At 52.5% G+C, this 26,900-nt stretch overlaps 2 protein-coding genes and 2 long non-coding RNA genes across 10 annotated transcripts in view; 2 read left to right on the top strand and 2 right to left on the bottom strand.

Annotated features, from left to right (window-relative positions):
- PI4KB (phosphatidylinositol 4-kinase beta) overlaps positions 1 to 15,588 on the top strand; it is a 34,719-nt gene extending 19,131 nt beyond the window's left edge. For 2 of the 5 annotated variants that reach the window (XM_036905140.2, XM_036905141.2), the window contains 10 exons: positions 3,112 to 3,156; positions 5,537 to 5,764; positions 6,620 to 6,847; positions 8,446 to 8,555; positions 9,117 to 9,221; positions 9,434 to 9,557; positions 10,243 to 10,508; positions 13,156 to 13,288; positions 13,542 to 13,662; positions 14,750 to 15,588. In XM_036905140.2, the coding sequence (XP_036761035.1) occupies positions 3,112 to 3,156; positions 5,537 to 5,764; positions 6,620 to 6,847; positions 8,446 to 8,555; positions 9,117 to 9,221; positions 9,434 to 9,557; positions 10,243 to 10,508; positions 13,156 to 13,288; positions 13,542 to 13,662; positions 14,750 to 14,931 (1,542 nt within the window). In that variant the 3' untranslated portion in view covers positions 14,932 to 15,588. The remainder of the gene's footprint in view (positions 1 to 3,111; positions 3,157 to 5,536; positions 5,765 to 6,619; positions 6,848 to 8,445; positions 8,556 to 9,116; positions 9,222 to 9,433; positions 9,558 to 10,242; positions 10,509 to 13,155; positions 13,289 to 13,541; positions 13,663 to 14,749) is intronic. The other 3 variants (XM_057500734.1, XM_057500732.1, XM_057500733.1) reach the window with 2 other exon arrangements.
- Positions 7,156 to 10,336, bottom strand: LOC118922426 (uncharacterized). Its single transcript, XR_008997125.1, has 2 exons — positions 10,227 to 10,336; positions 7,156 to 7,261 (listed from the first exon to the last, which is right to left on the bottom strand). It is a non-coding gene; the product is annotated as an uncharacterized LOC118922426 (long non-coding RNA).
- A 1-nt stretch (position 15,589) lies between the features above and the next one.
- ZNF687 (zinc finger protein 687) lies at positions 15,590 to 24,748 on the bottom strand. 3 transcript variants are annotated; one of them, XM_036905135.2, is made up of 9 exons: positions 24,296 to 24,748; positions 19,275 to 21,391; positions 18,945 to 19,123; positions 18,358 to 18,534; positions 18,098 to 18,260; positions 17,612 to 17,944; positions 17,373 to 17,485; positions 17,019 to 17,160; positions 15,590 to 16,871 (listed from the first exon to the last, which is right to left on the bottom strand). In XM_036905135.2, the coding sequence occupies exons 2-9, from the start codon at positions 21,372 to 21,374 to the stop codon at positions 16,374 to 16,376; spliced, it is 3,705 nt and encodes a 1,234-aa protein (XP_036761030.2). In that variant the 5' UTR covers positions 21,375 to 21,391; positions 24,296 to 24,748; the 3' UTR covers positions 15,590 to 16,373. The 3 variants fall into 3 exon arrangements, 2 of the variants coding, with proteins under 2 accessions (XP_036761030.2, XP_036761033.2); XM_036905138.2 differs by lacking the exon at positions 24,296 to 24,748 and adding an exon at positions 24,088 to 24,205; XR_005028769.2 differs by having other exon boundaries at positions 16,675 to 16,871; positions 17,019 to 17,183.
- Positions 24,749 to 25,140: 392 nt separating this feature from the next.
- Positions 25,141 to 26,060, top strand: LOC118922425 (uncharacterized). Its single transcript, XR_008997124.1, has 2 exons — positions 25,141 to 25,267; positions 25,356 to 26,060. It is a non-coding gene; the product is annotated as an uncharacterized LOC118922425 (long non-coding RNA).
- The last annotated feature ends 840 nt before the right edge of the window (positions 26,061 to 26,900 follow it).

Here is a 26,900-nt window from a genome sequence, read left to right as displayed (position 1 = left end):
ATAGGCAGAGCCCAGCTGTTCTCAGAGCCAGAATGGGCCATTTTTGTTGCTGGTTGAGCTTAGCAGCCAAGGGTCATTGAAGGGAGGTTGTTGCAGAGCAAGAAGAATCATCCAAATCTGGTGAGACTGAGGTCACAAAGGCTTTGGGAGTTCCTTCTCTTGCGGTCAAGCCTGTAGCATGAGTATGAGCAGCTGGAAGTGAATCCCTTGGTGCCTGTTATCAGGCTTGGCTTTTCTCTTGTATTCATTTTGTAGTCCTCTTCTTAGCACCAGAAGAGATGAGGCCTCAGGACTTCTCTTACTCTGTGCTGGTCCTTGGTCCCTCTTCCTTACATCTAATCCCTGCCCAGGAAGGGTTATGGTATGCAGGCATTTCTGTGAGTACTTAAATCCTCTAGGGTGGCTTCTCTAGCTGTCATTCTTCCCAACGTGGCTCCTTTACCTTGAGTCACTGGATTCAGGAAAGGAAGGAGATACCATGTCCCCAGGCACTCCTAGGTTAGCTGATGCTGGCAGAGTTAAGACATGGTGAATCTGCTGCACCTCCTCAGAAAATGTGAGAACAAGAGTGAGAAAGAATAAATATGAATTCACTAGGAGGCCAGGCATTGGAGCTTTCAGCCCAGAGGTCTCTCCAAACACCTTTGGCATTTTGAGGATACACTTCTTAAGGCCTTTGTCCCCCAGATACCAAGGGAATCACTTTTTTTCCTCTTTTGCTCCCTCTGCTCCCTTGTCATGCAGCACTCAATCACTCAGCAAATAGTCACTGCACTGTGCAAAGCCCTGTGTTAGGGGTAGTGGAGGATGAAGGGTGACTTAAAGTGTGATATGGAGACCCCATTTTCTGGGACACTTTAGTTTGTCACTCTTGGTTTTTGTATCCTGAAACTTGACTGAATTTATTAGTTCCAACAGTTTTTTGGTGATGTTTGTGTCTCTCTTTTCCTGCATATAACAAGAAAAGCTTCCCACTTACTAAAACAAAGCCCATTATTATCTAAGGTCTGAGCAGAGACTTTCTAGGTGGGACCTGACACACTGCTCCCCATCTCTTTCTTCCCCTGTAGGTTTTGAGTTTAATCCTCCATTCCTACCACCAGTTGAGAAACTTTGGAGGGTGAAGTGAGGTCTCAGAGAAGAGGCTCAAAGGCTGCTTGTACAGGCCTCTTTCTGCCTGGGTCTCCCTGCAGAGTTCTCTGCCCAGCTCTCACAGAAGGTTCTATTTTCTTTTAATGAGGCATCCTTTACACTCTTCCTTACTATCAAAGGGCTGTAGCACTGATTGCTCCCATCTCCCACCATTTCCACCCCAAAGCCCACCCCTTCAAAGCAACTTTTATCAGCCTAGTCAAGGAATTCTGCTCATGTAGTTTTTCTTCCCATTTGTAATCAAATGGTAAATAAATACTTTGGCATAGGTTGGGGGCACAGAGAGCAACGAGTGATTTAGGTACCATCCACAGAATGACACTTGTAGTAAATCAGCTTTGTCTTCTCAGAACTGCAGCCTTTGTACAGAGAAATCTGTGGCATGTCCCACTAGAAGCCCCAGTAGGCCTTCAAGCCTGATAGGGTGTCATGTCAGCTTCTTGGCCTCAACTTTTCCCCTTGGAGCTGAGTCAGTATGAGTGACTCAAGCCTACAGAGGAGGAGAGACGAGCAGGTCATAGTATACCTTCCCTTCCCCCAAGACTGTAAATGAGGCAGAGAGGACCTGTCTGTGGAAGAATCAGCTGGAGCATTGCTCCTGGAGCTAATATCTGCCTGCTGTTCCTTCTCCAACCAGCTCATGTGTGGGCCTTGAACTACTAGGTCATAATGGACACTGGCACCCTCACTACTTCAATGTCCCTCCCATTTCTACCCAGTGCAGAAGAGCCTTGGGATAGTATTTGGCTTGGCTTCCTCAAAGTGTCCCTCTCCCCAGATTCTTCAGGGAAGGACCTGAGTGTAATACCTCCAGCTAGAATAGAACTTACACCATGACATTGAATTAAGTAGATACTTGACATGCTGATTGCATGTATAAGAGCAGCAACTACTGCTCTTCTGCCCTGGATGCTCCCAGGACTTTGTCTCTTTAAGTCCAGGCCTCTCCCTTCCTAGAGGTTTGTACACACTGGTGCCCCTTCTTCCTGCCCTGGGAGGCCATGGAGGGCAGAACCCAGGATGGGCCTGTGCACCAGCTGCAGCAGAGCTGCTGAGGGAGAGCATGACCACCAGAGCTTTCCCCTGTTCTGTTCACAGACACCAGGGAACACAGGAGTGGGGTGAGGTTGAGATAAATCCCATGAGCTGGGGCTAGGACAGCTGCTGCTCAACTACTCAGCTTTCTCAGATGGACTCATCTAGGACCTAACTCCCTTATGTCAAAAAATTGTAATTTATTGGGTGTCATGTGAAATAGTCTGAAAGCAAGCCCACAGAGGTTTGGTAGAGAGAAGAGTTATTCGTCCTTTACTCCCAGCAGTATCTGGCACAGAGGTCTGATGCTCATGAGTCTGTGGTGCCCCTTGTCACATGATTGAAGGTCGGGATTAGGCTTCCCAGGGTGATAACTGAGGCTGAATAGAGTGGAGATGCACCTAGCATGGCATACAAAGTTTAGCTCTTCTGCTTCCACACATTTCCAAGATGATGGAGGGATGTGAGGCTTCCAGTGTGGGGGCCATGCAACTTGTTAAATTCAGTTTTTCTGTGGTGCTCTCCACAGAGAAGGCTTTGGTTGAGAGCACGTGGGTGGGTAAAGAGAAAGCAGGGATACTGGACAGTACAGAGCTACCTCCCTCAGGGACCCAGCCTTAGGGTTTTGTCCAGAAGACAGACTTGGTGCAATCAAGAAGAGAAGAGAAGAAACTGAAAAGCAGAGGCCTCTGTCTCTTCCACCCTTCTGACCTCAAGGTCTGAGATAGTCTGCAAGCATCTCCCAAAGTGTCAAGAATTTAGACAAGTGGCTTTTCTGGATTGACTTTCTTTCATTAAAGCATAAAGGTAGAGCTACACAAGAGAAGTGGTTATAATCCAAATTGGAGCTAAATTCTTTGCCTTTTGTCTCTCTCCCTCCATCCCCGCCCCTCCTGCTCCTCTTGCCCTCTGGCCCTTTCCCAGGAGCTCTCCTCCAGCACCGAGAGTATTGATAATTCATTCAGTTCCGTAAGTGGGGCCAGGCTGGGGCTGGGTGGCAGGCTCCCCCCATGGCCGCATTTCCTCTCTGTCCCCAGGCCAAGGCTGGAGTTAAATGGTGCCTTTTCTTCCTGGGAAATCAGTCCCTGGCTCCCAGACCTGGAGGAGTACCCTGCCCTTTGTTGCCAGTGCCCTGAGCCCAGGCAGAGTAGAGTTCACTTGGTCCTTCTGGAGACAGCTGGGATGCCCTGAGACTCGGCCTCCAGTTGCTGGGTCTCCAGAACAGACAGCTGGGAGAGAGGTGGAATTTCCTCCTGGATTGGAGCCAAGAACCACTTGGCAGAAACCCCCAGGATCCTGTTTCTCCCACCCAGAACCTTTTCCCCGTGGCTTCTGCCATCAGACCATCAAATATTTATTCTCTGTCTTCTGAAAGGTAGGCCCTATGCTGGGGCTGACTCTAAAAGCAAACAGGATTTGGCCTAAAGAAAGTTACCTGCCCATAGCTGGTTTTCTTTTGCTCTTCAACCGTGTTTCTTCCAGGTCTGAGCTCTTCCCTTTCCCAGCTTGCTGCCCAGAATGTTCCTTAATCCTCACTCTCCTTTCCTGTTCCCTCTGGCCCCACAGGGTCTAGGGCCTTGTTGCTGGGCAGAGACATGAGAGGAAATGCTGGACCCTCTGGGAGTTTGGATGATTTTTCTACGTTTTATTTTTAATTTGTCTATCCAATCAGTTTTCTCTTTTCTGTGCTGATCCCCTTGCAGTCATGATTCCTGTCTCCTCCCATGTGGCAGAGCCTTCCTCTCAAGGCTTGGGGTAACATTTCCACCATGCTCCCGTAACTTAGGGGTGCCCAACCCAAATGCTAATTTGAGGATGGGAAGGAATTCTGCCTTTTCTGATCTGAGATGACTGAGTTAGTTGGAGTGGAGGGTCCTTGGGGCAGTAAACATTTGTCATCTGAGTGGATGTACTTAGGAGATCAGGGCAAACAAAGGCTGAGTCTCCAAATTTCTTCTTCCTTTCTTTCTCTATTAGGCCGTGGGACATCTCCAGGGACCACAGAACCCTAGTACTGTTGTCTTCCTATCTCTGTCACTTTTCAACCCTGCCTTCCAGGGTTGAACCAACCCCTGACTGATTCAGACCCCCTGTATTATTTTGTGTGAGGCCCTGAGCCAGCCCCCTGTGGGATAGAGGCTGAGAGGCTTTGAGCGCTCTGTGCACATGCAGAGGTGGGCTGGTATTGCCTAGCTTTCAAAAAAAGCTCTTTTTTGCAGTGTGAGGGAGTGAGGGTAGAAATTCTCAATTCTCAGGAAATTGCGTGAGACACACACAGAGAAAAGCCTGGTGAGTGAAATACTGTTTCTAGAAGAGGAGAAGATACTGCTCTTCTCCACCTGAGGGGAGTTGGGATGGGGAGTTGGCTGGCTATCTTGATAAAATGCCCCTTTTGGTACAAGGACTTTGGGGAAAAAAGCCCTTCTTCATGTCTAGCTCAGTCCATTTTTTTCCCCACCTCTGCCTTACTCTGGAGACTGACTGTGCCCTTTCTGGGAATGACTGAGGAGCCCAGCACAAGGAGCCAAGCGCACAGCAGGCAGCAGTATGGGAACTTAGTCCCTGAGAGGTAGGGGAAGAGGACCCAAGGAGGAACCACAGAGAGGCAGGCCTTCAAGGCCAGCGTCATGGGCTGAAAGGAGCTGCTTTCTCGACCTGCCTACCTACCTACATCTACCTCCCCTCCACCTGCTTTTTCTCTCCCCGTTGATCGTTCCTCCATTAATGCAAAGTCTGCTCATCTTCTCATCCCCGGCATGTGCACTGACCCCTTATAAGAGATAATAGGGTGGACAGAGGGATGCCATGGAAAGCAGCAAAAACCATTTGAATGGAATGAGTCCTTATTTTGAAAGGGGAAATATTGACTCCAAGCTCCCCTCCCTGGCCTTGTAGGCCCTGACAGAGCCCCTCAGCAGAGTGCCAGCCCAAGGATCCAGGTGGGGAGAGGGACAACCCTGTTGTTGAGATGGGTGAAACACTTCAGGTATAAGCAACTCTTCTCTCTGGGGCCCTGGCCAACCTCTTTGGATGTTGTCCCTGGCCCATCTTGAAGCCTTGGGATAGTTCCTGAAAAACTCAAGTCAAATTAAGAAGGGTGCTTCCCAATGACCTGGAGTCATGTTCCCCTTACCTTCAAGAAACAGCCTGTAGAAAAGGAATGTTTCCAATTCAAGCTGACAGGAATTGGGGGGTGGGGGCATCTCCTACTAAGGCTGAAAGGTAGCTCCTTCCCTGGTGTTCTCCAGACACTGGATCTCTGGCCTGCATGGCCTGGAGTGACTGAGTGGGTGGGCCACCTTTTTCTATGGTTTCTTCACTATCTTTGCTTTTCCCCAACCCCTTGTAGCCTGTCAGACTGGCTCCTGAGCGAGAATTCATCAAGTCCCTGATGGCAATTGGCAAGCGGCTGGCCACGCTCCCCACAAAGGAGCAGAAAACACAGCGGCTGATCTCAGAGCTCTCCCTGCTCAACCATAAGCTCCCTGCCCGAGTCTGGCTGCCCACTGCTGGCTTTGAGCACCACGTGGTCCGTGTGCCCCACACCCAGGCTGTTGTCCTCAACTCCAAGGACAAGGTAGGTGGGCTGTGGCCCAAACCCTACCACACAGCTGACTCTATTCCATGATTGTCTGGGGTTTACATATATGCCCTGGAATGCCCCACCAAAATCCCAGACTCCTTCATAGTCCATGTACACCTGTCAACTTAGATCTACTTCAGTTCTGTTGTGATTCTAAAGGCCTTGTCCCCTTCTCAGGCCTGTCTTTCTGGACCAAAGAGGCCTGATTTCAGCTTGCCTCTTGCCCTCTTAGGAGGGAGTCACTCTCCCTTCCCTTCATAGATTTTGGTAGCTCTTCCTCAGCCCTTCTGTAACTCTTAGGCTTTCCAGGGACAGCAACAGTGAGAATAGAGAAATACTTTGTTTCTAAGACCTTTTTTGATCAGAGTGGGCAGGGATTAGGATGCCCAATTCACATTGAAGAGAATTAGCTGAATTTATCTGCTGGTTGTAATGAGTACTGATAGATCAGATTCTTCTTCCAGAGAAAGTATGGACAATTAGAACCCTGCTTGGAACAGTGCCCAGCTTTTTCCCTTTCTGTCTGTCTTTAGGACAAGCCTCCAGAAGCTGACAGGCCTCTCTGATTAGTGTTAATCGATAGTTTGGAATGGTTTTGCCCTGGGGCATTCTTTATACTTTTTGAAGCTCAGCTGAGACATTTTGAAGACTTGGGTACTCTCTCATCCAAATTCTTCATATAGGTGTAGAGGACAAGTTTCTGCCCTAAACGTGGTGTTTATAGTGTCCAGGGACTGATTGATGAGGTTGGAGCTAGGACTGGGCAGCAGGAAAAGTTGTGTGAATGGAGCTAAGATGTGGGGGCAATGGTGAAGGTAAGCTGCAAATACTATCCACCCCTCAACCCAGGCTCCCTATCTGATCTATGTGGAAGTCCTTGAATGTGAGAACTTCGACACCGCCAGTGTCCCTGCCCGGATCCCCGAAAACCGCATTCGAAGCACACGGTCCGTGGAGAACCTGCCCGAGTGTGGCGTTAGCCATGAGCAGCGGGCAGGCAGCTTCAGCACGGTGCCCAACTGCGACAACGACGATGAGGCCTGGTCAGTGGATGACATAGGCGAGCTGCAGGTGGAGGTGAGGGGCTCCGGAGAGGCAGCTCTGGGCCAGCACTCTTCCGCAGGAGCTTCCAGTATACTAGAGACAAGACCACATGCTGAGAAGGGCTTAGGCAGGGGCCCAGGTGACCAGGGCAGGTAGGAACAGGTATGAGAGGGAAAAGTTCTGACCAGCCCTAGGGTGGAATAGATTTGCGTGGAGTTCATTTTACTGCAGGAGGAATTTAGGTTAAATGTAAGGAGGAAATTCAAAGCCCAGTGGAGTGAGGGAAATTTAATCAAAATATTTATTGAACATCTGCTAAATAAAGTCTCAGGAAAGTAGAGAATAGTAATTCATAGTTTAATAAATATTTCAAGAAGTCCTGATGGAGGGTCTCTGTGGCAGCAGTGAGTGCTGTGATCTTGGCCCTGCCTGCAAGGAGCTTAAGACCTAATAGGAGAGAGAATGAGACCAGTCAGCAGGTAGTGGTAGTACGGTGGGCTCCAAGTCATGCTGGAGAGGATGGGGCGCTATGGGAGCACCTGTGCATGGGGATATTTATTCCAGACTTGGGGGTTGACACACTCCAAACGGTTTCCTGGAGGAAGTAATAATCCAGCTGGGCCTGAAGATTGGGTAGGGATTAGCTGGACAGAGTATTCTAGTTCAAGGGAATAACATGTGCAAAGACTCGAAGACAAGAGACCTTGGCCTGGTTTTGGAGCTGAAATTTGTATGGCTGTAATGTGTGAGCATGGGTGAGAATTGGTGAAGAATGAGACTGGAAATGTCATATGTCAGATTTGTAGGAAGGATCCCATACATGATGGAAAGAAAGTTAGACTTTATTCTGAGGTTGTAAGGAGCCAGAGCAGGATTACATGTAGGGCTGTGACACAACCAGATTTCACTTTGTGAAGACAGACTCTCTGTCCTTGGATTTAGAGTCAGATTAGGGAGATTGGACACAAACATTTATGAAAAAAATCTATAAGATGTATAAGGCAGTGTGCAATATATGACGAGTGGAGTTTAGGATAAATGATCTGGTACAAGGGAAAGGACTTGATATGAGCCTTGGGGTCTGGTAGAGTATTTTATAGTTTGAGAGAGATGGGGAGATAAAATTGAATACCTTAGGCTGAGACATGGTCAGAGGAGCCTGGTTTTGGAGAGGCTCTGCTCTGTACTCTGAGGGAGAATGCATCCCTCCCCTTGGGGAGCTTCTAGTGTAACCCTGAAAGTTCAGCTTGCTGTGATGGTCATGCAGTGGTTTATAAACTTCAGCATGTTGAGAGTCTTCTGGAAAACTTATTAAAAATTTAGACTTCCAGATCCCATTTCTGGTAATTCTAACTCAGATCAGTGGTGGGGTATGGGAATCTCCATTTTAGCAGCATTCCAGGCAGTTCTGATGCAGGTAGTTCATACTTTGGGAAACACTGCTGTATGACCTCTGTGAGTGCCTAGGCAATTTGAGGAGATACATGAGCAGGGGAGGCCTTTTGGAGCAGTTTAAAAGTGAGGAGGAGTATGACATGGAGACGGCAAGCCCACAGGGCAGTGTGAATAGGAAGTGAAAGAAGCAAGACCTGTGCTGATCACTTCCAACTGGCACTCCCCACTCTCCCCAGCTTCCTGAAGTGCACACCAACAGCTGTGACAACATCTCCCAGTTCTCCGTGGACAGCATCACCAGCCAAGAGAGCAAAGAGCCTATGTTCATCGCAGCAGGGGACATCCGGTATGGCCAACTCAAGTGGCCCCTCATTTTTCCATCCCTCTTTCAGGCCCTGCCTGTCGCTGTGTCCCCTTCTTCTCTGTCAGCTGGTGTCCTTGTCCTGAGGCCCCCAGACTTGAAGCAGTGAAGGTGCAGGTTGAGAGTACTGGACTACTACACATGGAAATTAAATTTGAAAAGGACTTCAGAGGGATGAAAACACCAGAGGAAGGACTTAGAGCAGCATTTCTCAGAGTAGGCCTGAGAACTACATGTGTCAGAATCAAAGGAGAGGGAGGAGATATTGTTGGAAATGTGAATGGATGGTGGAACCACACCTGTTCTGAATCAGAATCTTCATAGAAGAATGGTGAGGGCCTGGTAATCTGCATTTTAATGTGATTCCAAGCCACCTGGTTAGCAAGACACCAGTGGTGTGTTGCCTTCCATGAGTCCCTCTCAGCCGAGGTTTCTATCTCTGTGTGCCCAGAATCAAGGGAACAGTGCAGGAAATGCTGGCATAGACAGGGACATGAGACTCTAGGGTAACTCCTCCAAGCAAATGATATAGTTTCTTCCTGCTAGACGGCGCCTTTCGGAGCAGCTGGCTCAGACCCCTACAGCCTTTAAACGAGACCCAGAAGACCCTTCTGCAGTTGCTCTCAAAGAGCCCTGGCAGGAGAAAGTGCGGTGAGTCAGGTCACGGGGTGGTCTCTACTCTCAAAGCCTGGAAGTAACTGCAGGTACTCACTGCACCCCCCGGGGGCCCATCAGGCTCCCAGGTGGTCTGAGGCCTTGCCCTCTGGGGAGTTTGATCTGGAGTTTTGGTGGAAGCTCTGTCTCTCTCCTCACACCTCACACTGGCATCACCCTTTGACACCTCTTGGCTTCTCTCTTCACAGGCGGATCAGAGAGGGCTCCCCTTATGGCCATCTCCCCAATTGGCGACTCCTGTCAGTCATTGTCAAGTGTGGGGATGACCTTCGGCAGGAGCTGCTAGCCTTCCAGGTGTTGAAGCAACTGCAGGTAAGAGAAGGGACAACTACACATGTCATTCTGCCAGGAGCTGCGGCTGGGGACCAGCTTCCTGCCCAGGTTTAAATTAGATGCAGTTTGCACTAAAGCTGGTGCTCCTTCCTCAGTGTACTTCCCCAGGAGCACGCCCAGGAACAGCCCCACAGTGCCCTCTTGTGGCCCTTTGTGACCTGCACGTGCTCTGAAAACTGAACTTCGGGGGTGCTGGGTTTGCCCTTTGGTTGAAACTCCCCTGGTCTGCAGCAGGCGGGCTGCGGTGTGCTGAGATGTTGATCTCATGGGCCTCTGGGTTGGTTGCTTCACCTGCTTGATCCAGTTAGTTCATATTTTCATTTTCTAGAGAAGGCTTCACTGATCTAAATCCTTTTCTGACTTTTACCCCTTTTCTCTGAACTTGGATTAATATCTCCTACTCTCCCTGCTTGTGAGGTGACAGTGTAGTTTCCTGTTCTTCCTGCTTCTGGGGGGCTTTCTACCTAGAAGATGCATTTAACCACATACCTCCCTGTGTCTTGGCAGACCCTGGACTTCCTTTCAAAACTCCTTAGCCCTCAGTGGGATCAGCAGGTTCTACTGACTTTTTGGCCTAGAAACCAGGATTGGTAACAGGGGTATTTTAACCTCTTCCCCTAGTTCAGACAAAGATGATAGTCCCAATACCTCTGTCTCCTCACAGTCCATTTGGGAACAGGAGCGAGTCCCCCTGTGGATCAAGCCGTATAAGATTCTTGTGATTTCGGCTGACAGTGGCATGATTGAACCAGTGGTCAACGCTGTGTCCATCCATCAGGTGAAGAAACAGTCCCAGCTCTCCTTGCTTGATTACTTCCTGCAGGAGCACGGCAGTCACACCACCGAGGCATTCCTCAGTGCCCAGCGCAATTTTGTACAAAGTTGCGCTGGTTACTGCTTGGTCTGCTACCTGTTGCAAGTGAAGGACAGGTAGGTAAATTCCTGCCCCTCATCCTAACCTTTTCTCCAGGGTTCCCTCCATCCCTTCATGTGTGCAGTTTTCACTCGTTCATCACCACTTTCCTTGGCCAAGATGGAAAGGTGAAACAACATATCTTAAGCGGAGGAAGATGTGTTGATGTGCCATTAAGCCGAGGAGGCATACTGACAAGTGGTAGGGTAAAGGGACAAAGAAGTAAAGGATTTATGGGAAGGATTTAAGCAAGGGTTGAGTGAGCAGGGTCTTGGAGAATAAAGGAAATGAGGACAGAGAACGCTGTGAGGGAAGGATGCTCCAGGTAGAGGAACAACTCAATGTAATTAAAGTTTGGGCTACCCCACATGGCAATAGTAGGTGCTGACATCAGACATGAGATTTAGGGCAGATTCAAAGGGCCTTCCTGATGAGGCTGAGAGGTTGTATTTCGCATGTGGAAGAATGACACAGTCCAGTCTGTGATTAATGAATGCACCCCGTGGTGCCAAAGGTGATATTGGATATAGATGGGGCATTGTTGGGTGTAGCAACAAAGCAGGAGATCATGAGGCCTGGCTGAGGGCAGGGGTGGTGACTGAGAGTAGAAAGGACAAGGAGGATATGAGAGACATGTTGGAGATCAAGTTGAACTCCCAGCTGAATTCTCCTTCTTGTTCCAACATATGACTTCAAAACTTTTTTAAGTATCTGTTTTGCCCAGGGCTGTCATTCTTCCAAAATCCTATGACCTTTATGAAACCTAAGTTCACATATAGGCAAACTACAGATCATACAAAGATAATTACACCACCAAGGCCCTGCTTTCTAAGACTATCTGCAGACAGTGACTAGGGGTCAGTACTCCGAATGCTCCTGTGAGTTGCACCTCTCTCTGGACACATAGGGCAGCTGTCCTGGGAATGCAGAAACGGAAATTCAGTGGCCTCTGTTTCCAGGGCTCCCAATGACATGATGGCACATTAAGATTTAGCTAACAAGGTGGCTTATCAGAAATCTAGCATCTATTAAATGCCTGCCATGGCCTGACATTCTTATATTGAAATCAAATGAAAGCCCCGTCAAACAGGTGTTTCCTCATGAGGGAAATAGGGTCAGGGAGCTTTCAGAACCTATGCTCATTCCACCCTGCTAGCCTTACAAATGCATCCTGCAGAGGGTCTGCATGTAAGGGCTGAAGGGAAATCTGGTGATTTATCAGGAGTTTGGTTGCAAGCTTTTGCCTGTCCCTGAAGAGTTAGGATTTTGAACCCAAGACCCAGAGATCCTAGAGCTGAGCCCTGGGGACTGAGTAAATGGGTGCCAGGGAGGTAGGTGCTAGTCCAGTTTCTAGACTTTCCTTTAGGAAACCAGTACGTTTGGAGGATTAGAGTCCATCCTGTAAAAGTGGGGGAGGGGTCAGGCAGCTGATAAATCTTTCATAACAACCCAAAAAAGTATCAATAGATGTAGTCAAGCCGTGAATGGAATCAGCTACTGGAAAGAAATAGCAACAGTAAGCAGACCCAAAATTAGAAGCAGGTTTAAGGTCTTTTTAACTGCACCGAATGAGTCCAGAACGTCCTTGCAGCTGAGAGCAGCTCCCGCAGTTAAGAAAAAATAGAAATTTCCCTTCCCTAGCTTTGGCACCTTGGGCACAAAAGTCACTTCTCCTCTCAGAGCCTCTGTTTCATCACCTTTAAAATGAGAGGTTGCACTAGGACATCAACCAGAAACTTTCTGGCTCTCAAAATTGTGCCTGTGTTGCTAAATTGGTAACGCTTCCCAGAGCGGGAAGGACTCAGGTGGATCTTGGTTTTCCCTCTGGTCGCTCACTTTTGGCCAGTCAGACCAAACCTGGAGCAGGTGGCCCTCAGCCTGTGAGCTTTTAGCCTCACAAAGCTTCTGTTGACACTGAGGTCAGTTATGCTGAATGGGCCAGGCCTTACAGGCTTAGCATGTTGATTGTTACTCCTCCCACTGGCCATTCATGTGGGAATCACAAAGCTTGGATTTACTTCCCTTTAACTCTTCTTCCGGCAGCTAGCCTGTAGTAAATGCTTCCTGAGCTTTTTTGTTTACATAAGTGATTTTATCAGATAGTTAAGCCTTACCCGAAGAAGCCCTATTTTACATTACATTGTTCTACATTTAAACACTCAATATGCATGCCTCAAATCGCTGCTCCCATCTGGTGGGGTTCCAATCTGCAGTGGGCTGATGAGGAATTGCACATGAAACACAGGTGTAAATAGGTTCAGATTGGAGGCCTCTCACTGAGCCAGGGGTTTGGCCTTTGTGACAGAAGGAAAAAAAAAAAGGCTGCCTTTTCTTGCTTTTGAGTTCTCTGCTAGATTGGGATCAGTTTGGATGCAAAAAGTACGATTTTTGGAAAATGGGGATGACCTTAAAACTATTTTTTGCAATTGTTAATAATGGCAATTTCAGACCCCACAGCATTTGGTAACAGTTTACTTTTCTGATTTTCCTTCTTTCCACTACTAGCTTAAGGTTTTAGGAGGTTAGACCAAGAGTTCTTGGCAGCAGGAAACATGGCAAGGGACTCCCCTGCCTGGTATCACATGGCCAGTGCATTGCAGCTTGAGACTCCCACCTCAGTCAGACTTAACTACTGCCGCTTCCTCTCCTCTGCCCACTCCTCAGACACAATGGGAACATCCTTTTGGACGCAGAAGGCCACATCATCCACATCGACTTTGGTTTCATCCTGTCCAGCTCACCCCGAAACCTGGGCTTTGAGACATCAGCCTTTAAGCTGACCACAGAGTTTGTGGACGTGAGTCAGGAGGGAGAGGTGCCTCCCTGGGTTCTTCCTGTCTTGGGAAGGGGAGCTAATGGGCTCCCCCTGCAATAGGGATGAGCAGAACAGAATTGACAGTGTGAGGCGGGGTGTCCTGGGGGGGCTTCCTGCCTGATAAGAGAGTGGGGAAGTAACAGTTTGGTGTGTTTGCCCGGGTGGAGGAAGGAGTTCTGGCCGGCTTGTAGGCTGTTAAGCCCCCCTTGCACACACAACTCTGCTCCCTTCTCAGGTGATGGGCGGCCTGGATGGGGACATGTTCAACTACTATAAGATGCTGATGCTGCAGGGGCTGATCGCTGCTCGGAAACACATGGATAAGGTGGTGCAAATCGTGGAGATCATGCAGCAAGGTGGGTTGAGGGGAAGCCAGGTGTTTGTGGGTAGGGCACTGCCCATAGTGCCACAGGATTCCCACTTCTATTGTGTCCCTGGAGCAAGGAATTTCCAGAATGTTGATAGCACCTCAGGACTAGGGGTGGGAGTTCCCAGGGTTCTAGCTCTGGTCTAGTACCCTGTTTCTCCTCAGAGACACTCTTACTGACTCCTGGCAGAGCTGGGTCCTGGGAGTGTGGGGTTAAGGACATAATAGTCTCATCTCCAGCCTCCTGGTCCCTTCCCATCTACCTATCCCTTGTCCAGCTCTTGAGTTCTGTCTCTTCCTTCCATCACTCAGCTCTTTACCAACTCAGGTGCTTCCAGTCACCACTTTCCTACCCATTGGCCTTTAACCTCTGAACGCCCTGTCCTCAGGTCCCTTCCCTATCCCAAAACTCACTCCTGCTCTGAGCTGAGAGGTCTTTCCTCCATCTCCCATCTTTACCTGCTCACGGTGCTTCTCCTCACTGCCTCGCCACCTACTGCCTTCTGTCCAGCATCCCTCCTCTCCTGGCTCCTCTGGGCCCTCGTCCCCATCCCCCTCCTCAGGGCTGAGTGTACACCCAGTCTAAGCTGCCTGTCTCCTCCGCCTCCTCCCCGTCCCCACCCCCAGGTTGCCATCGTTGCTCAGGAGCGTCCACGTCTGGCCCCGTGGTGATGGTGGCCCAGGTCACCTGTGAGTGTCAGACATAGCACAGGCAGAGGCCTACAACCAGATAAGTGCCCAGCCTAGGGCCCACTCCAGAGCCTCTCCCCGGCCTCCCCCCGGGGTCGAGACTCTGCTCCCTCGGCCACCACAGGGAAGGTGTGTTGTCGGCTCTCTTCCCTCCTCTGCCCTCACCCAGAGGGGCTTAGGAGCGTGGGGCGAAGATGGGCTCAGGACAGGGCCTTCTGCCAATTTTCCCTCCTCTGGCCCAGCAGAATTGGATCCGTACTGTGAGGGAGATCTGAGGGGTAGGGAAGGGGCACTTCAGATACCCCAGCTCTGTGTTTGCTCTGGCCATTACCACTGCCTGTCGCTCCTTTCCATCCATGACTCAGTGCCCTCGCTGCTTCCCCCAGGTTCTCAGCTCCCTTGCTTCCATGGCTCCAGCACCATCCGCAACCTCAAAGAGAGGTTCCACATGAGCATGACTGAGGAGCAGCTCCAGCTACTGGTGGAACAGATGGTAGATGGCAGCATGCGGTCCATCACCACCAAACTCTACGACGGCTTCCAGTACCTCACCAATGGCATCATGTGACACCCTCCTTCTCAGGCCCCGTGGGGGGGGGATTTAGGGGACCCTCCCTGGGAGGGCCCTTAAGAAACCCAAACCAGGAAACCCCACACACCCAACCATCCACCCAAGGGAAATGGAAGGCAAGAGATACAAAGGATCATGTAACCATAGAGCTTGCCAGGGGTGGGAGGGCCAGATGTGGGGTCCAGAATTGCTGGGCCTTCCTTGCCACCTACCCACCCTCGGCTGTGTCAGTATTACCACCTGACAGACTCCAGGACTCACAGCCCTCCAGGGAAGAGGTAATAAATGTGAGGGACATTGGGGCCTTTCCTCTCCTCACTTGGGTCCAAGAGGTTCTTTCCACTGGCCATCCTCTTAGTCCCCAGAGGGGAGGAAGAATGGGTTCTTGGTACTTAAGACTTGACCCTGTGGTTGGCCTGTGGCCATGCTGCTGCCCGACTGTCCCCTTCCAGGTTCCCTTTGGTAGGTGGGCTCTGGCAAAGTCCTGCACTTGCTGAGGTCCCCAGGGGCAAGGAAGGGAATTACCACCCCTCCAGTACATGAGGGTATTGGCCTGGCCATGGGGAATTCTTTGCCCTGATCCCTTCCCCACATCCAGGGAAATAGCTCTCAACTTCTTAATTTTTATCTGAAATAAAGTCCTTAGCCATGTGTGTCATTTCTGAGTTGTATTTTGGGGGGTAGGTGATTAGTGAACAGATGCCTCAGTGTCTAGGATCCAAGGTGCACCACCCAGAATGAGGAGGAAGACTGCCTTGTCCTGCCTAGCTCAGTCAATACATTTTTGACTCTTACCCCCTGCCTGTCAAGTCCACATTGTCAAGTCACATGAAAAGAGAAGCCTGGATGGGATTAAACTGTTAGCAGTTTTAATGATGTTTTTTTCCCTCCCGTTTTCCCCATTGTTAGTATTACTACTACAAGAATAAAGGATTCCTGAGACCCAGTCCCCTCCTCTTCCTGGGCCCCCTTGACAGGACTCATCCCCACCCTGATTTCTGGGGGGAGGGGAATAAAAGGCACTGTAGGGGACAGGGGCAGTCCTTGAGTGCCAGGGAGCCTGAGGGGTGGCACTGGGGCAGGGCCAGGCCCACGGGTTGAGGAGCATGTCCTGACTGCCCCAGCAGTGGTCCTTCCTTGGGCCTGTCAGGCAGGCCTAGGAACGTCCCACCTCACATCCCCAGTTGCACACAGCGCTCTGCAGCAGGAGAATTAGTGTTGGGCTTAGGAAGAAGAATGGAGGGCCCACTCTAGTAGGGCCAAGGACCAAACCCAAAGTGGAGACTGCAAGTAACTATAATCCTCAAAAGCTTATCTTTGGGGGCTGGAGGAGGACTGAACAAAACATGGATGACAACACCCCTCAGCCCAGAGGCCAGGCAAGCAGCAGTAGCCCAGGCTCCTAGGGAAGTGGGGGACCGCCAGTCCAGGCCTGGGGCCTAGTTGTCCCCGCTGCCGCCTTGCCTAGCCCTGATGAACGCCATGCCGTGTGTGCGGAAATGGGTCTTGAGGTTGAGGGGGCTATCACAGCTCTTGCCACAGACTTTACAGGTCAGTGGGCCTCCAGCAGCAGGCAGGGGTGACTCTCCACCCTCTGGATCAGACCTCGATGGAGGTGGGGCCTCCTCTTCCCCATCCCCCAGGCCCAAGCCACTGGCACTACCCACACCCCGTTTCTTCCTGTGGCTGATGAAACGGTGCCGGCTCAGGGAGCCAGGAGAGGCAAAGCACAAGCCACAGTCGAGGCACTGCTGGGCACCACCATCCACCCTCAGCCCCACCAGGAGGCTCTGCTCCACTGAGCTGCTGCTCCGGTAACGCAGGGGGCCGTGGCCTCCCGACCCGGGTCCACCCCTGGGGGACTTGGCTGGAGGTGTTGTGCTGTCAGGCTCCTCACTGCAAGAATCAGAGGACTGGCGGTGTTTCCGTCCCGGCCCCTGGAGAAGAGTGAAGAAATTGGGTGCCCACATCAGCCCCCACTGCCCCTGGCACCCCACCTGGCTTCCTAAGGCCAGGGTCAGTAACCTGCATTTTCCCATAATCATGGCCCAAAAAGCGGGACAGCAGGTTGGGCCTCTGCCTACCTGGGCTCTGGCACCAGGGCCCCGAACCAGGGCACTCCCTCGGCTAGGGGACTGGGCCCCGAGTGGCAAGCCATGCCGGACCTGGACGTGTTTCTCCAGGATCAGGCGGCTGCTGAAGGTGCGTTTTCCTTCTGTGCAATACCTAGAGGAGAAGAGGGGGCAGGACTGGTGCCAGAGGCACAGCCCAAGACCAAGGCCCGTGACTTGAGAGGAGGTGGGCTGTTGGAATGGAGGGAGGTCTCAAGTCCACTCAGACAAGAGGCAGGTGGAAAGGTACTTCAGAAGACATGGGGTCATGGGAGTGAGGGTCACCTGCTGGGCAGAAAAAGGAAGTGGGCAAGGGACAAGGGTTACCTGCATGGATAAACTCGCTTGATACCCTCATGATTGACCCTGACGTGACGTCTCAGGCTTGGGGCAGAGCAGAAGGAGCGTTCACACAGGCGACAAGGGAACTTTTTCACTGACTAGGAGAGAAAGGAGTGGGGAAACTAGAAGCCAGGCTCCATCAGGACCCCATTCCCACTTCCACACAGGTCACCCCAATGCTGCCCCTCCAGCCCATCTTGCTCCCCTGGGCGAGCCCCACTCACCTTGCCATGCTCCTTCTTCATGTGAGCCACATATTCATCACGCTCAGGGAACCAGGAGTGACAAAGGCCACAGGTCCAGCCTCCAGGGCCCCCACCCCCACCCTTGATGCCTTTGCTCCCCAATTCCCGCCGGGGCCGTTTGGTTGGTCGAGGGGGGTCTGGGGAGCTGGGGAGCTCTTCCTCTTCTGAGGATGATGATGATTCCTCAGTAGGGGGAGCTACTCCTTCCCGAGACACAGCTAGCTCCTCAGGCTCAGTTTTGGGGGTCAGAAGGGCAGCCCCGGCCCCTTTCCCGGCAGTCTCCTCCCCTAGGAGCCCTGACTGGTGGGTGTTCTGTAAGGAGACAAGGCAGATGGTAGTTGGGGGCTTGGGCCTGGCTTTGCCAGATCCTCGTTTCTCCCCGGCCCCCACTTCCTAAGGGTTATGTGACCCCAGCCTTGGGTCAACATAGCTGAGCACCCTGCCTATATCCCTTGACTCCTGTACCTTGAGATGTTCCAGCATGGTCCTTTTTTGGGCAAAAAGCAGAGGACAAGATGGACACTTAAAAACACTGACACGCTGGGGCAGCAAGTGCTGGTCGAAGTGTGAGGAGAGGAGGGGTTTGTGAGTGAAGACTGTGTCACACATGGCGCACTTGTAGATCATCCTGTGTGGACAGAGAGAACAGTGTAGACACCCAACCCCATCAAGGACCAAGCCCCCCTCCAGCTCATCTCTCCTCATGCTCCCTCCCCAGGTCTCACTTGGCCTGCTGCGTGTGGAAGCTAGGATGCTGGGTGTAGAGGTGGGCGTGAGCGCTGGGTGCAGACTTGAAGGCCATGGGGCAGATGGGGCACTTGTGGAAAACCTCGCAGTGTGATGTCTGGATGTGGGACTTGATGGAGTTCACACCCCCAAACACCACTGCACAGCTGGGGCACCTTGGGGAGAAAGTGGGAGGTGCTGTGGTGAGGCGGGGAAAGCGCCATGCCCATTTGTCCACTGTACACTCTCTCAGGAACTGGGGGGACTCTGGAAAGTTCATCAGCAGTGAAACACGAGCACGGTGGAGAAAGGAGGGAGCTCCAGAGACTGGACTCCCTGAGGGATGCCTGCTGAGGCAGAGCTGGGGCTCCAGAGGTGGCCCTGCTCGTCCCCCACTCCGAGGAAAAGGGTGGGAAGGCAGACAGACGCCAGGCTGCACGTGCCTGCACGAACCCTGAGGGCTTCAGCTGGAGAAATGGGGCTCTCCTGGAGAGGCCATCTAAAAGGCTGGGGATGGGCAACATGAGACCACAAAGTGCACGGGGAAAAGTGCTGACACACTGGGGGGAAGAGAGGTGTGAGGCACCTGTATCCTACACGGCGTGAGAAATGCAGACAGGCCTCCCGGAGATGAGTCTGAAAATTGGCTTGTAGGAAGTTGCCCCCGCACTCAGGGCAGACGTGGGGAGATCGGTTCTTATGCATGCGCTGGTGGGCACTAAAGCTGCAGCGATTCGGGAGCATCATGGGGCAGGTTGAGCACACCTGTAAAGGGGGCGGTGAGAAAAGGTGAGTCAGTGAGGAGTGGCCTGCCCCCATTACTACTACTAGCCAAGCCCTCAATACCCTCCTAGATCCTATCCCCATGGCAACTGGCTGTCCCCTTCTCAGGGAAAGGCTGTGAAAGGCAACTCACATTGCTGGTGGCCCCAGGAGCAGGAGGCCCAAGCTGCTGGAAGTGGGCCGCCATGCCAGCCTTGTCCCGGCACTGGTCCTTGCACTCCAGGCAGCGAAAGCACGTGTAAGCAGAGGTCACAGGGGCAGCAGGGGGCTCAGTTGAGAGTGGCAGGACAGGGGTCTCAGCAGCAACTGTTGTAATGGTGGAGGTGATGGCCGCATCACCCTTGCCCAACGAAGGCAAGGCTGGAGGGCCAAGAGCAGGTGGGACAGCCAGCAGGGGTGTGATGTCCGGCTGCCCCACCATCTGGTCAAGGGCAACAGGCCTCATGACCAGGTGCGAACACTGCATGACGAGCCCCTTGTCCTTGTGCTCACGGGCATGTAGCAGCAGGCTGCACTTATTGAAGAAAACCAGGCGGCGGGCGCAGTGGTTACAGGTGACCTCGATGCGCATGCTCCGGCGGTCATAGTGTCGTGCCAGGCTCTTCTCCAATGAGAAGGCATCTCCACACTCAAGGCAGCGGTAGCCCGCTGGAGGCAAGGCAAGCCCAGCCTCAGCCGGTGGACTCAGGTTTGGCCGGTAGGCAGGTAGCAAGTTCTTGCTGTTAAGGATCTTGTTGAAGGCTTCCACTAGGCTGGACTGGGTCCGTGAGATGACTGTGCCGCCCCCTGCACCAGCCCCGGTGGCTGGCTTAGAAGGCTGCACCATCACCACTGAGGCACCGTTCACCTTCTGCCCCCCTGTTCCCAGCCCTGCTCGCCCCTCAGCCTTGGGCAGAGCTTGGGGTACCAGACCTAGCACGCTCTTAGCCATTGTCTTAGGGCTAGTGGCAGTGCCCCCAGGCAGAACCACAGCTTTGCGGGCCACGCTAGCCGCCATAAGCATGGCAGTACTTGCATTCTGGATGGTGGCCACAGGAAGCACAGTGCCCTTCAGCCTTGTGCCATCACCCAGTTGGACACTCACCACCTTTGGACCCTCAGGTGTTGGGGTTGCGGGGGACAGTTTCAGGAGGCTAGCCTCAGCCAGGAAGGACCCCTCAGCCATGGGGGCAGGGGGATCGGGGTCTGAAGGGACCCGGGTTACAGTCCTTGTGATACCCCCACAGGACGTTTTAATCGTCTTGATCCGCACCTTGAGGGGCCTAGAGGAGCTGGAGGAGGCAGGGGAGTCATTGCTGTCCTCATCTGCAGCCTCAGCTCCACTAGAGTGACTCCGGGGGCTTCCCAGGGGAGACTTGTCCACCAACCCCTCATCCTCTTCTTTTAGGGGCTGACAGCCGGGCACTTTAGCGGAGGTAAGAGGGCTCTGGTGCCCTGGAGACTGCTTGAAAAAAGGCCCCTGAGCAACTCGAGGAAGCAAGGTGCTGGCAGGGATGCCTGTGGCCTTAGGGCTAGAGCCTGAGCCTAGCTGGGCTAGGCTCTGGGGATGAAGGGGGCTGCAGCTGCCCTGCTGCGAGGCCTCCAACCGGGGTGAAGAACCCGGTGGCAGGAGGGCCGGGCCATTCTCCCGGGCCAGCTCAAAGGGAGAGGAAAAAGGAGGTGGGGTCACAGCCCCTTCCTGAGGTGGGGAGGGCGCAGAGGGAAGCAGGGGATCAGGATGCACCCCTGGCTTAGGCCCAAAATTAGCAAAGAGGTCCAAGGGAGCTTTGCCTTCCATGGCCTTTTCTTTCCAGGATCCCCCGCTAGGAGAAGGTAGAGACTGGGGTGTTCCTAGGAGAGGGGGCTCAGGGCCCCCAAAACCATTTTGCATCAGACGAACTCCCCTAGGCCCTTCCTTAGTCACCCCTTCAGCCAGGGCCCCTTCCCTTCCTGAACTCCCAGGTGGGGACTCAGACTGCTCAGGGCACACAGTGTTCTTGACAATGACGCTGACTGCCGAGATATCTGATGGTGGCGAGCCATGGTCACAGGCCTGGGCTAGAGCCCCAGGGTCATCACCAGCAGCTGCTGCTGCTTCTCCAGATTCACCTCTTATACTAGGTTCTGACTTCCCTGAGCCTCCTGACCCCTCATTTTCTTCTGGCCCAGTGTGAATGGCTTCATTTGCATCAATGTCGGGAATGTCAAAGGCCGCAAGGAGGTCATCAAAATCAGGAGTCTTCATATCCCCCATGGCAGTGGGCTCCAGACCTGATGAAAACAAGAAGAGAAGCTGAGACCTCTGGAAGCAGGAACTCTGTACCTCCTCCCTCAGGACCTTCTTCATTCTGTGTCAGAACCACATGCACTCAACTTGGGCGCCCCTCTACCACAGCGCAAGCCCTGGAGAGCCGGTGAGGGCATCTGGTCGGCCAGACCCTAACACTGAAAGGGGAGGTAATATGCACATTCCAAGGAAGACACCAAGATCCAGAGAAAGCTAAGGGAAAGAGACTGCTCAGAAATACAGGTAAGACAAAACGGTAATAGAGGCAGAGGGAGTTCAGTGAGGATCTTGGTCGAAACCACCTCGGTCCCTCCTGTGCCCAGCACAGAATCAATCAATTAATCAGAACTACTATTAATGAGGAGGATGTACACGATGCTGTGGGTCAAAGGGCTCATTCATGGCAGCATGGGACCCATTCATAATTCTTCATGGATCTTCTGGAGGTTCGCAGAGATCTGAAAGGCCATGAGTACAAAGAGGCAGTGACTTAAACTAAGACTTAAGAAATTATTCTAGTTCCAGCTTTATCAATGGCCTGCTGGATAAACCGTTATTCCACTACCTTACATTTGCTGTTTGCAAGGGGGGGCAAGTAATCCATATATCAGGGTTATTCTGAGCATGATACTGCAAACATGAGAGTCAGAATCTAGAACCTATTCCCGCTAGGACAAACAAGGACATCTCAGGTGAAGGAGGAGTTGGGAAGGAGTAAGCACTGTAAATCTGTGGTGGGGTCAGAGACAAGAGTCAAGGGCCATGTAAGGCCATCTGGGGCACGTGGGGTCATCCCCGACACCTGGAAATCCAGCTTGGTTAACAGGGAGAAGTGGACTCAGGGAAATCACCCAAAAGACCAAGACAGAAAGAATAAAACACAGAACAGAAAGAGATAAAGAGACTAGACAGAGGGGAAAGCCGTGACAGCAGCCTGGTCACAAGGGCCCTAGCCGAGGCCTCTCCGGGGCACAAACACCTGCTGCCTTGCTCACCTACCTTCCCCAGAGCGCCCCGGCCCCTCCCCCTCCCTCTAGTACTCTCTCAGGGCTATAACCCCAGGGCACCAGCCTCACCAGCACAGCTGCCACCACGGGGAAAGCTGGGCCTGCTCCCCACTGTCATTTCTGCTCTGAGCTCCTAACTCACACTCCTCACCCTTTTCATCTTCACTTGGCAACAAGTAGCTCAAGAAGTCCCACCCAGCCCCAACATGGCCCAGCACACACACACACACACACACAAAAAGTCCCACAAGACTTATGTGGCACTTAAACAAGAAAGCCAGCCCAGAGCTCGTGGGTACCCAAGTCTGTCCTTTACCAGTTTCTTCCCACAAGTGTTTCTGTATCTAGGAAGAAGCACTGAAGTAGTCTCTGTCCTCATACATTGCCTGCTCGGGATGCAAGTCATTTTTCAGGGCCAATTCTCTCACCTCTTGCCAGCCTTTAGACTGTAACTGGAGCTACTCCAGCAAGCGGCCAGTGGCACTGCTGGGACCAAGGTGTGGGTGGGAGGAGAAGATACCAACCAGAGGAAGAAAGGGAGTGCTCCCCTCATCACCTCAAGTCATTCCGCAGGTTTGGGATTTCGACAAAGCCCTTCAACCCTCTGTGGCTGCCTTGATGGACCGCTAGGGCCCTCCTCGGCATGGCTCTCTCCGAAAAGCACTCAGAAAAGTGGGCTGATGGAGCACAGAGCTGTGGGGACTATAAGAAAACATCTGCCAACTCGTCTTCCCCAAGCAACTCCCCCTTTGGCGTCCAAGTGACTTAGAGGTCGTCGGAGAGCCAGCAGAAGTCCCCCAAGCAGTAAAGCTCCAGCAAGAAAAGACTTCCCCCGACCCGACCCAGGCCTTTCCGAGGCTGCTGCGCCCTGTCTCTTGGGCTCTGCCCCCACCCCTCTTTCCCTCTGTTCTTCCCCAAAAGCTAAAGGAAGGGGGCTGAGCAGGAAGAGGGAGAACTGGCCTGGATTGGGTCGGTGTCCACTGCCCTTTCCCTTTCCCTGACCTGGAGCCTGCAGTGCAGAGGACGGCGAGGGGCCAGCAGCCGGAGACAATTAGGCTGCCGCCAAGCTGGCGAGCGGGCGGTAGTAAGTCCCTACCATCTGCCGAGGCCCGGCGCGGGGAGCATGTCCGGGGTTGAGGAGAGGGGGCGGTGTGTATACAGGAAAAGCCAGAGGGGAAACTGAGACGCGCAGCGCTTCTCTCCCTCCCACCGGCATGAGAAGGGAAGGCTGGGCCTCAGCCAGAGCCTTGGGGTACCGCCGCGCAGCCCCTCCCAGCCCAGAACTACACGGGAGTAGGGAGGCGCGTGGAAAGAGGAGTGCAGAGGGGACCGTCTTGCGTTTACTCGCAGTTCTCCAGCTGGGGGTCGTCCCGACTCCGACCTCCTCCCCTCCCTGCAGAGCGCAGCACACCGCCCCTCCCGCAGACTCCCAAGGTTCTCTTGAGATTGGGGAGTGATCCGAGGGGGCGCGGCAGCTTGGAGCGTCTGAGTCCTGTCCGGGCCCGGACGTTGAGGCTCCGCTCCGGCCGGGCCCGGTTACCCCGCCCCCATCCCCGGACATAGACACCATTTTAGGTCGCGACATCCGCAGCCTCCAGTCACGCCGCCGCGCTCCAGACACCTTTGGGGCTGGAGTCGGTAGTGCTTGGAAACCCCGACCCTCCCACGTTTACCCTGCTAGGGGTTGTGCTTTCAACAAGCTGGGAGTTTCCTCCATCTGCCCCAACGGACTGAGGTTGCGTCCGGGCCTTCCTAGAAGCCGCCCCAGGGGGGCGGCGCGGAGAAGGGGGTAGTTGACCAAGTGGGGGAGGGGCGGGGTATTCACCCGCCCCCCCCGGGGGCGGGGCCAGGGGCGCGTGTTTTTTCTCCATGCACGCTTACTCGTTCCGCTCCTACTGCAGGCCGGGACTCGGCCGTCTCTCCCCTGCTTCAGCCGCTGCCGCCGCCGCGTCCGCTGCCACGGCTGCCCTCTCTGCGGCCGCCGCTACTTCCTGCTTCTCCCCGCTTCGGCCTCCCCCTCCTTCGGCTCCCTCCGCGTTGCCGGGCTGAGCTGCCCTCTTTCGCACTCGCCATTGGCCAGTACCCGCGTCGTTCAGTACTGCGCCCCTCCCAGCCGCGCACGGGGTTGGCTTTATGTACTGCCGTTCGGAACAAGCCCAGCGGACTTCCCAGCTTCATTGGGCAAGGAGCCTAGGCCTTCTGAAGATACCTCTCCCTATTGGTTGTGTCTGGGTGTGCAGCTCAAAACCTGCCCCATTTGTGCAGCTCAAAAGCGATTGGCCTCCGCCACTGTGGCTCAGAAAGTAGCCGATCTGATTCCCCGCTTTCCTACCGGAGGCAGTGACTATCCCGGTGCGTCTCCGCCCCCCTCACTCCCAATTGGCCGCAGTCCTCGAAACCCGCAGTTCTCTATGCAAATTTAAAGAACTCTCAGCTTCCATTTGATGGCCACTTTGAGGAGAACCTCGTTCACTGTGAGAGCCCAGGTGTGTAGATTCGTTTGCTGTTTTCTCAAGCTAAACCCCAATGTCAGTCATGCCGTGCAAAAGTACAGAATGTAACGTCACCCAAAACGTTACGTCGTCTGGCTGACCATTTCCTCTTGGTTTTCACACTGTCTAAATCGTCCTATAGTCTGGCTGTAGGGAGTCCTCGCGCGGGCCAGCTCCTGGGAGAGTGGCGTCACCCATACGTTCCCCGAGAGGACTTGGAGCGGGACCGGGACTTGGAGTAGGGACGAAACGGACACCTGACGCCCAGGAGGAGCTAGCAGGCCGGAAACAGGGAAGAGGTGACGTCAGAGTGCTGGCGTGGCCTGGGCCATTTCCAACGGGATCTTAAAGCGGCGTGCTGGTAGCCTTCCTAAACACGGGGTTTGGGGGAGTGGAAACCCCGCCCACGTCCATTTCCCATTTAATAGCTCTTCTTTCCCCGCCCCCAGCACGCGGTAGGGGTGGAGTCTAGGCCGATTTTCCCGCGCTTCATTGCCCCGCCCCCTGGAGGCGGGGGAAGGGGAGGGAATATTCTGAAAACTTGCCCTGACATTCTCATCAGCACGCAGAATTTCAGAAGTCGTCTGCGAACCACCGCTCCTCAAACAATACCCCGGCGGCGAGCCTCTGCAGCCTGCAGCGCACCCAGCCCCTCACAGCAGGCACGTGGGTATTAAAAGTGGTTCTGTTACCCTGCCCTGGGGTCACTGGACCTCTGTACCCAGGATACTCCGTATGCCCTGAAAGTTGTGGGGATAATAGCAACTGTACTGAGGTGTGAAGTGGCACTTCTGGATGGGACTCTTGGGGCCACCACTTACCATATGGTTCCCTTGGGCAAGTCACTCAACCTCCCTGAACCAGTTTTCTCATGGGTAAAATTGGCATTGTAATAACTATTGACGTTGTTTTGTGAGGATTAGAAGCGTTTATAATGTAAAAGTGCTTTGTAAAGTGATGGACAAGTGGAATTAGTATCCCGCACTCCGCCACCTTCTTTTTCTTGGTTGCCTGCAGTTGCTGCAGCTCACAGCGCTCTTCCATCACTGAGCAACTAACTAGAGTCGCATATCGGATGTAGCCAACCCGCAGTCCATTCCCACCTCCTTCTTAGTCTTTCTGTATGGAATAATAATTACTACTGCTATACACTACTATGTGTGGGAACTTAATTATATTATATTAACTCATTCCTTACCACAGCCCTGTGAAGGAGGTACTATTATTACCTCCATTTTACTGAGAAGGAAACTTTTGCACAGACAAGTTAAGTCAGGTGACTTAACCAAGGTCAAAGGCAATGGAGTTGAAATGGTCCAGAAAGCTAATCACTGTATTTCACAGATTCCCTTGCCAGGACAGTTCTAAATAGAAGTTTGTTCTTCAATTAAGTGCACTGTTCATTCATTTAAGGAATATTCTAATTCAGTATTTCTTGAGCACCATCAATGAGTAAAACTCTGTCACAGGCACTGAGGATACAGCAGTGAACAAAGTGAACAAGAATCCCTACCCTCATGAAACATACATTCCTGTGGAGAAGACAAGCAGTAAATATGATAAATAAGTAAAATACATAGAAACATGTTAGAAATGATAATTTCCAAGGAGAAAATTAAGCAAGGCTAACATGCTACAAAAAGACATGGAGAAACTAAGTGCACATTGATTGCTAAGTGAAAGAAGCCAATCTGAAAGGGTTATATGCTGTATGATTCCAACTACATGACACTCTGGAAAAGGAAAAACTATGGAGATAGTAAAAAGATAGTAAAAAGTGGTTGCCAAGCATTCAGATGGAGGGAGGGACAAGTTGGTGGAGCACAGGGAAACATCAAGGCAGTGCAACTCTACTGTATGATGCTGTGCTCGCAGGTACATGACACTTATCATTTGTCAAAAGCCCTAATGTAAGCGGTGGACATTAGTTAATAATAAATAATGTATCAATAGTGGCTCATTAATTGTAACAAGTGTACCACACTAATACAAGA

Source organism: Manis pentadactyla, chromosome 4, assembly GCF_030020395.1.
Source record: "Manis pentadactyla isolate mManPen7 chromosome 4, mManPen7.hap1, whole genome shotgun sequence".
NCBI classification, from domain to species: Eukaryota; Metazoa; Chordata; class Mammalia; order Pholidota; family Manidae; genus Manis; species Manis pentadactyla.
This window is presented reverse-complemented; position numbering and strand designations above follow the sequence as displayed.

What these genes read in the sequence shown, in the direction of transcription:
- ZNF687 (XM_036905135.2), bottom strand. Translation starts at nt 21,374, where the DNA reads ATGGGGGATATGAAGACTCCTGATTTTGATGACCTCCTTGCGGCCTTT. An exon ending in TCACGCCGTGTAGGATACAG is followed by an intron (nt 18,535 to 18,944) that starts GTGCCTCACACC and finishes TTTCTCCCCAAG; the next exon opens with GTGCCCCAGCTGTGCAGTGG. An exon ending in TGAAGAAGGAGCATGGCAAG is followed by an intron (nt 17,486 to 17,611) that starts GTGAGTGGGGCT and finishes TTTCTCTCCTAG; the next exon opens with TCAGTGAAAAAGTTCCCTTG.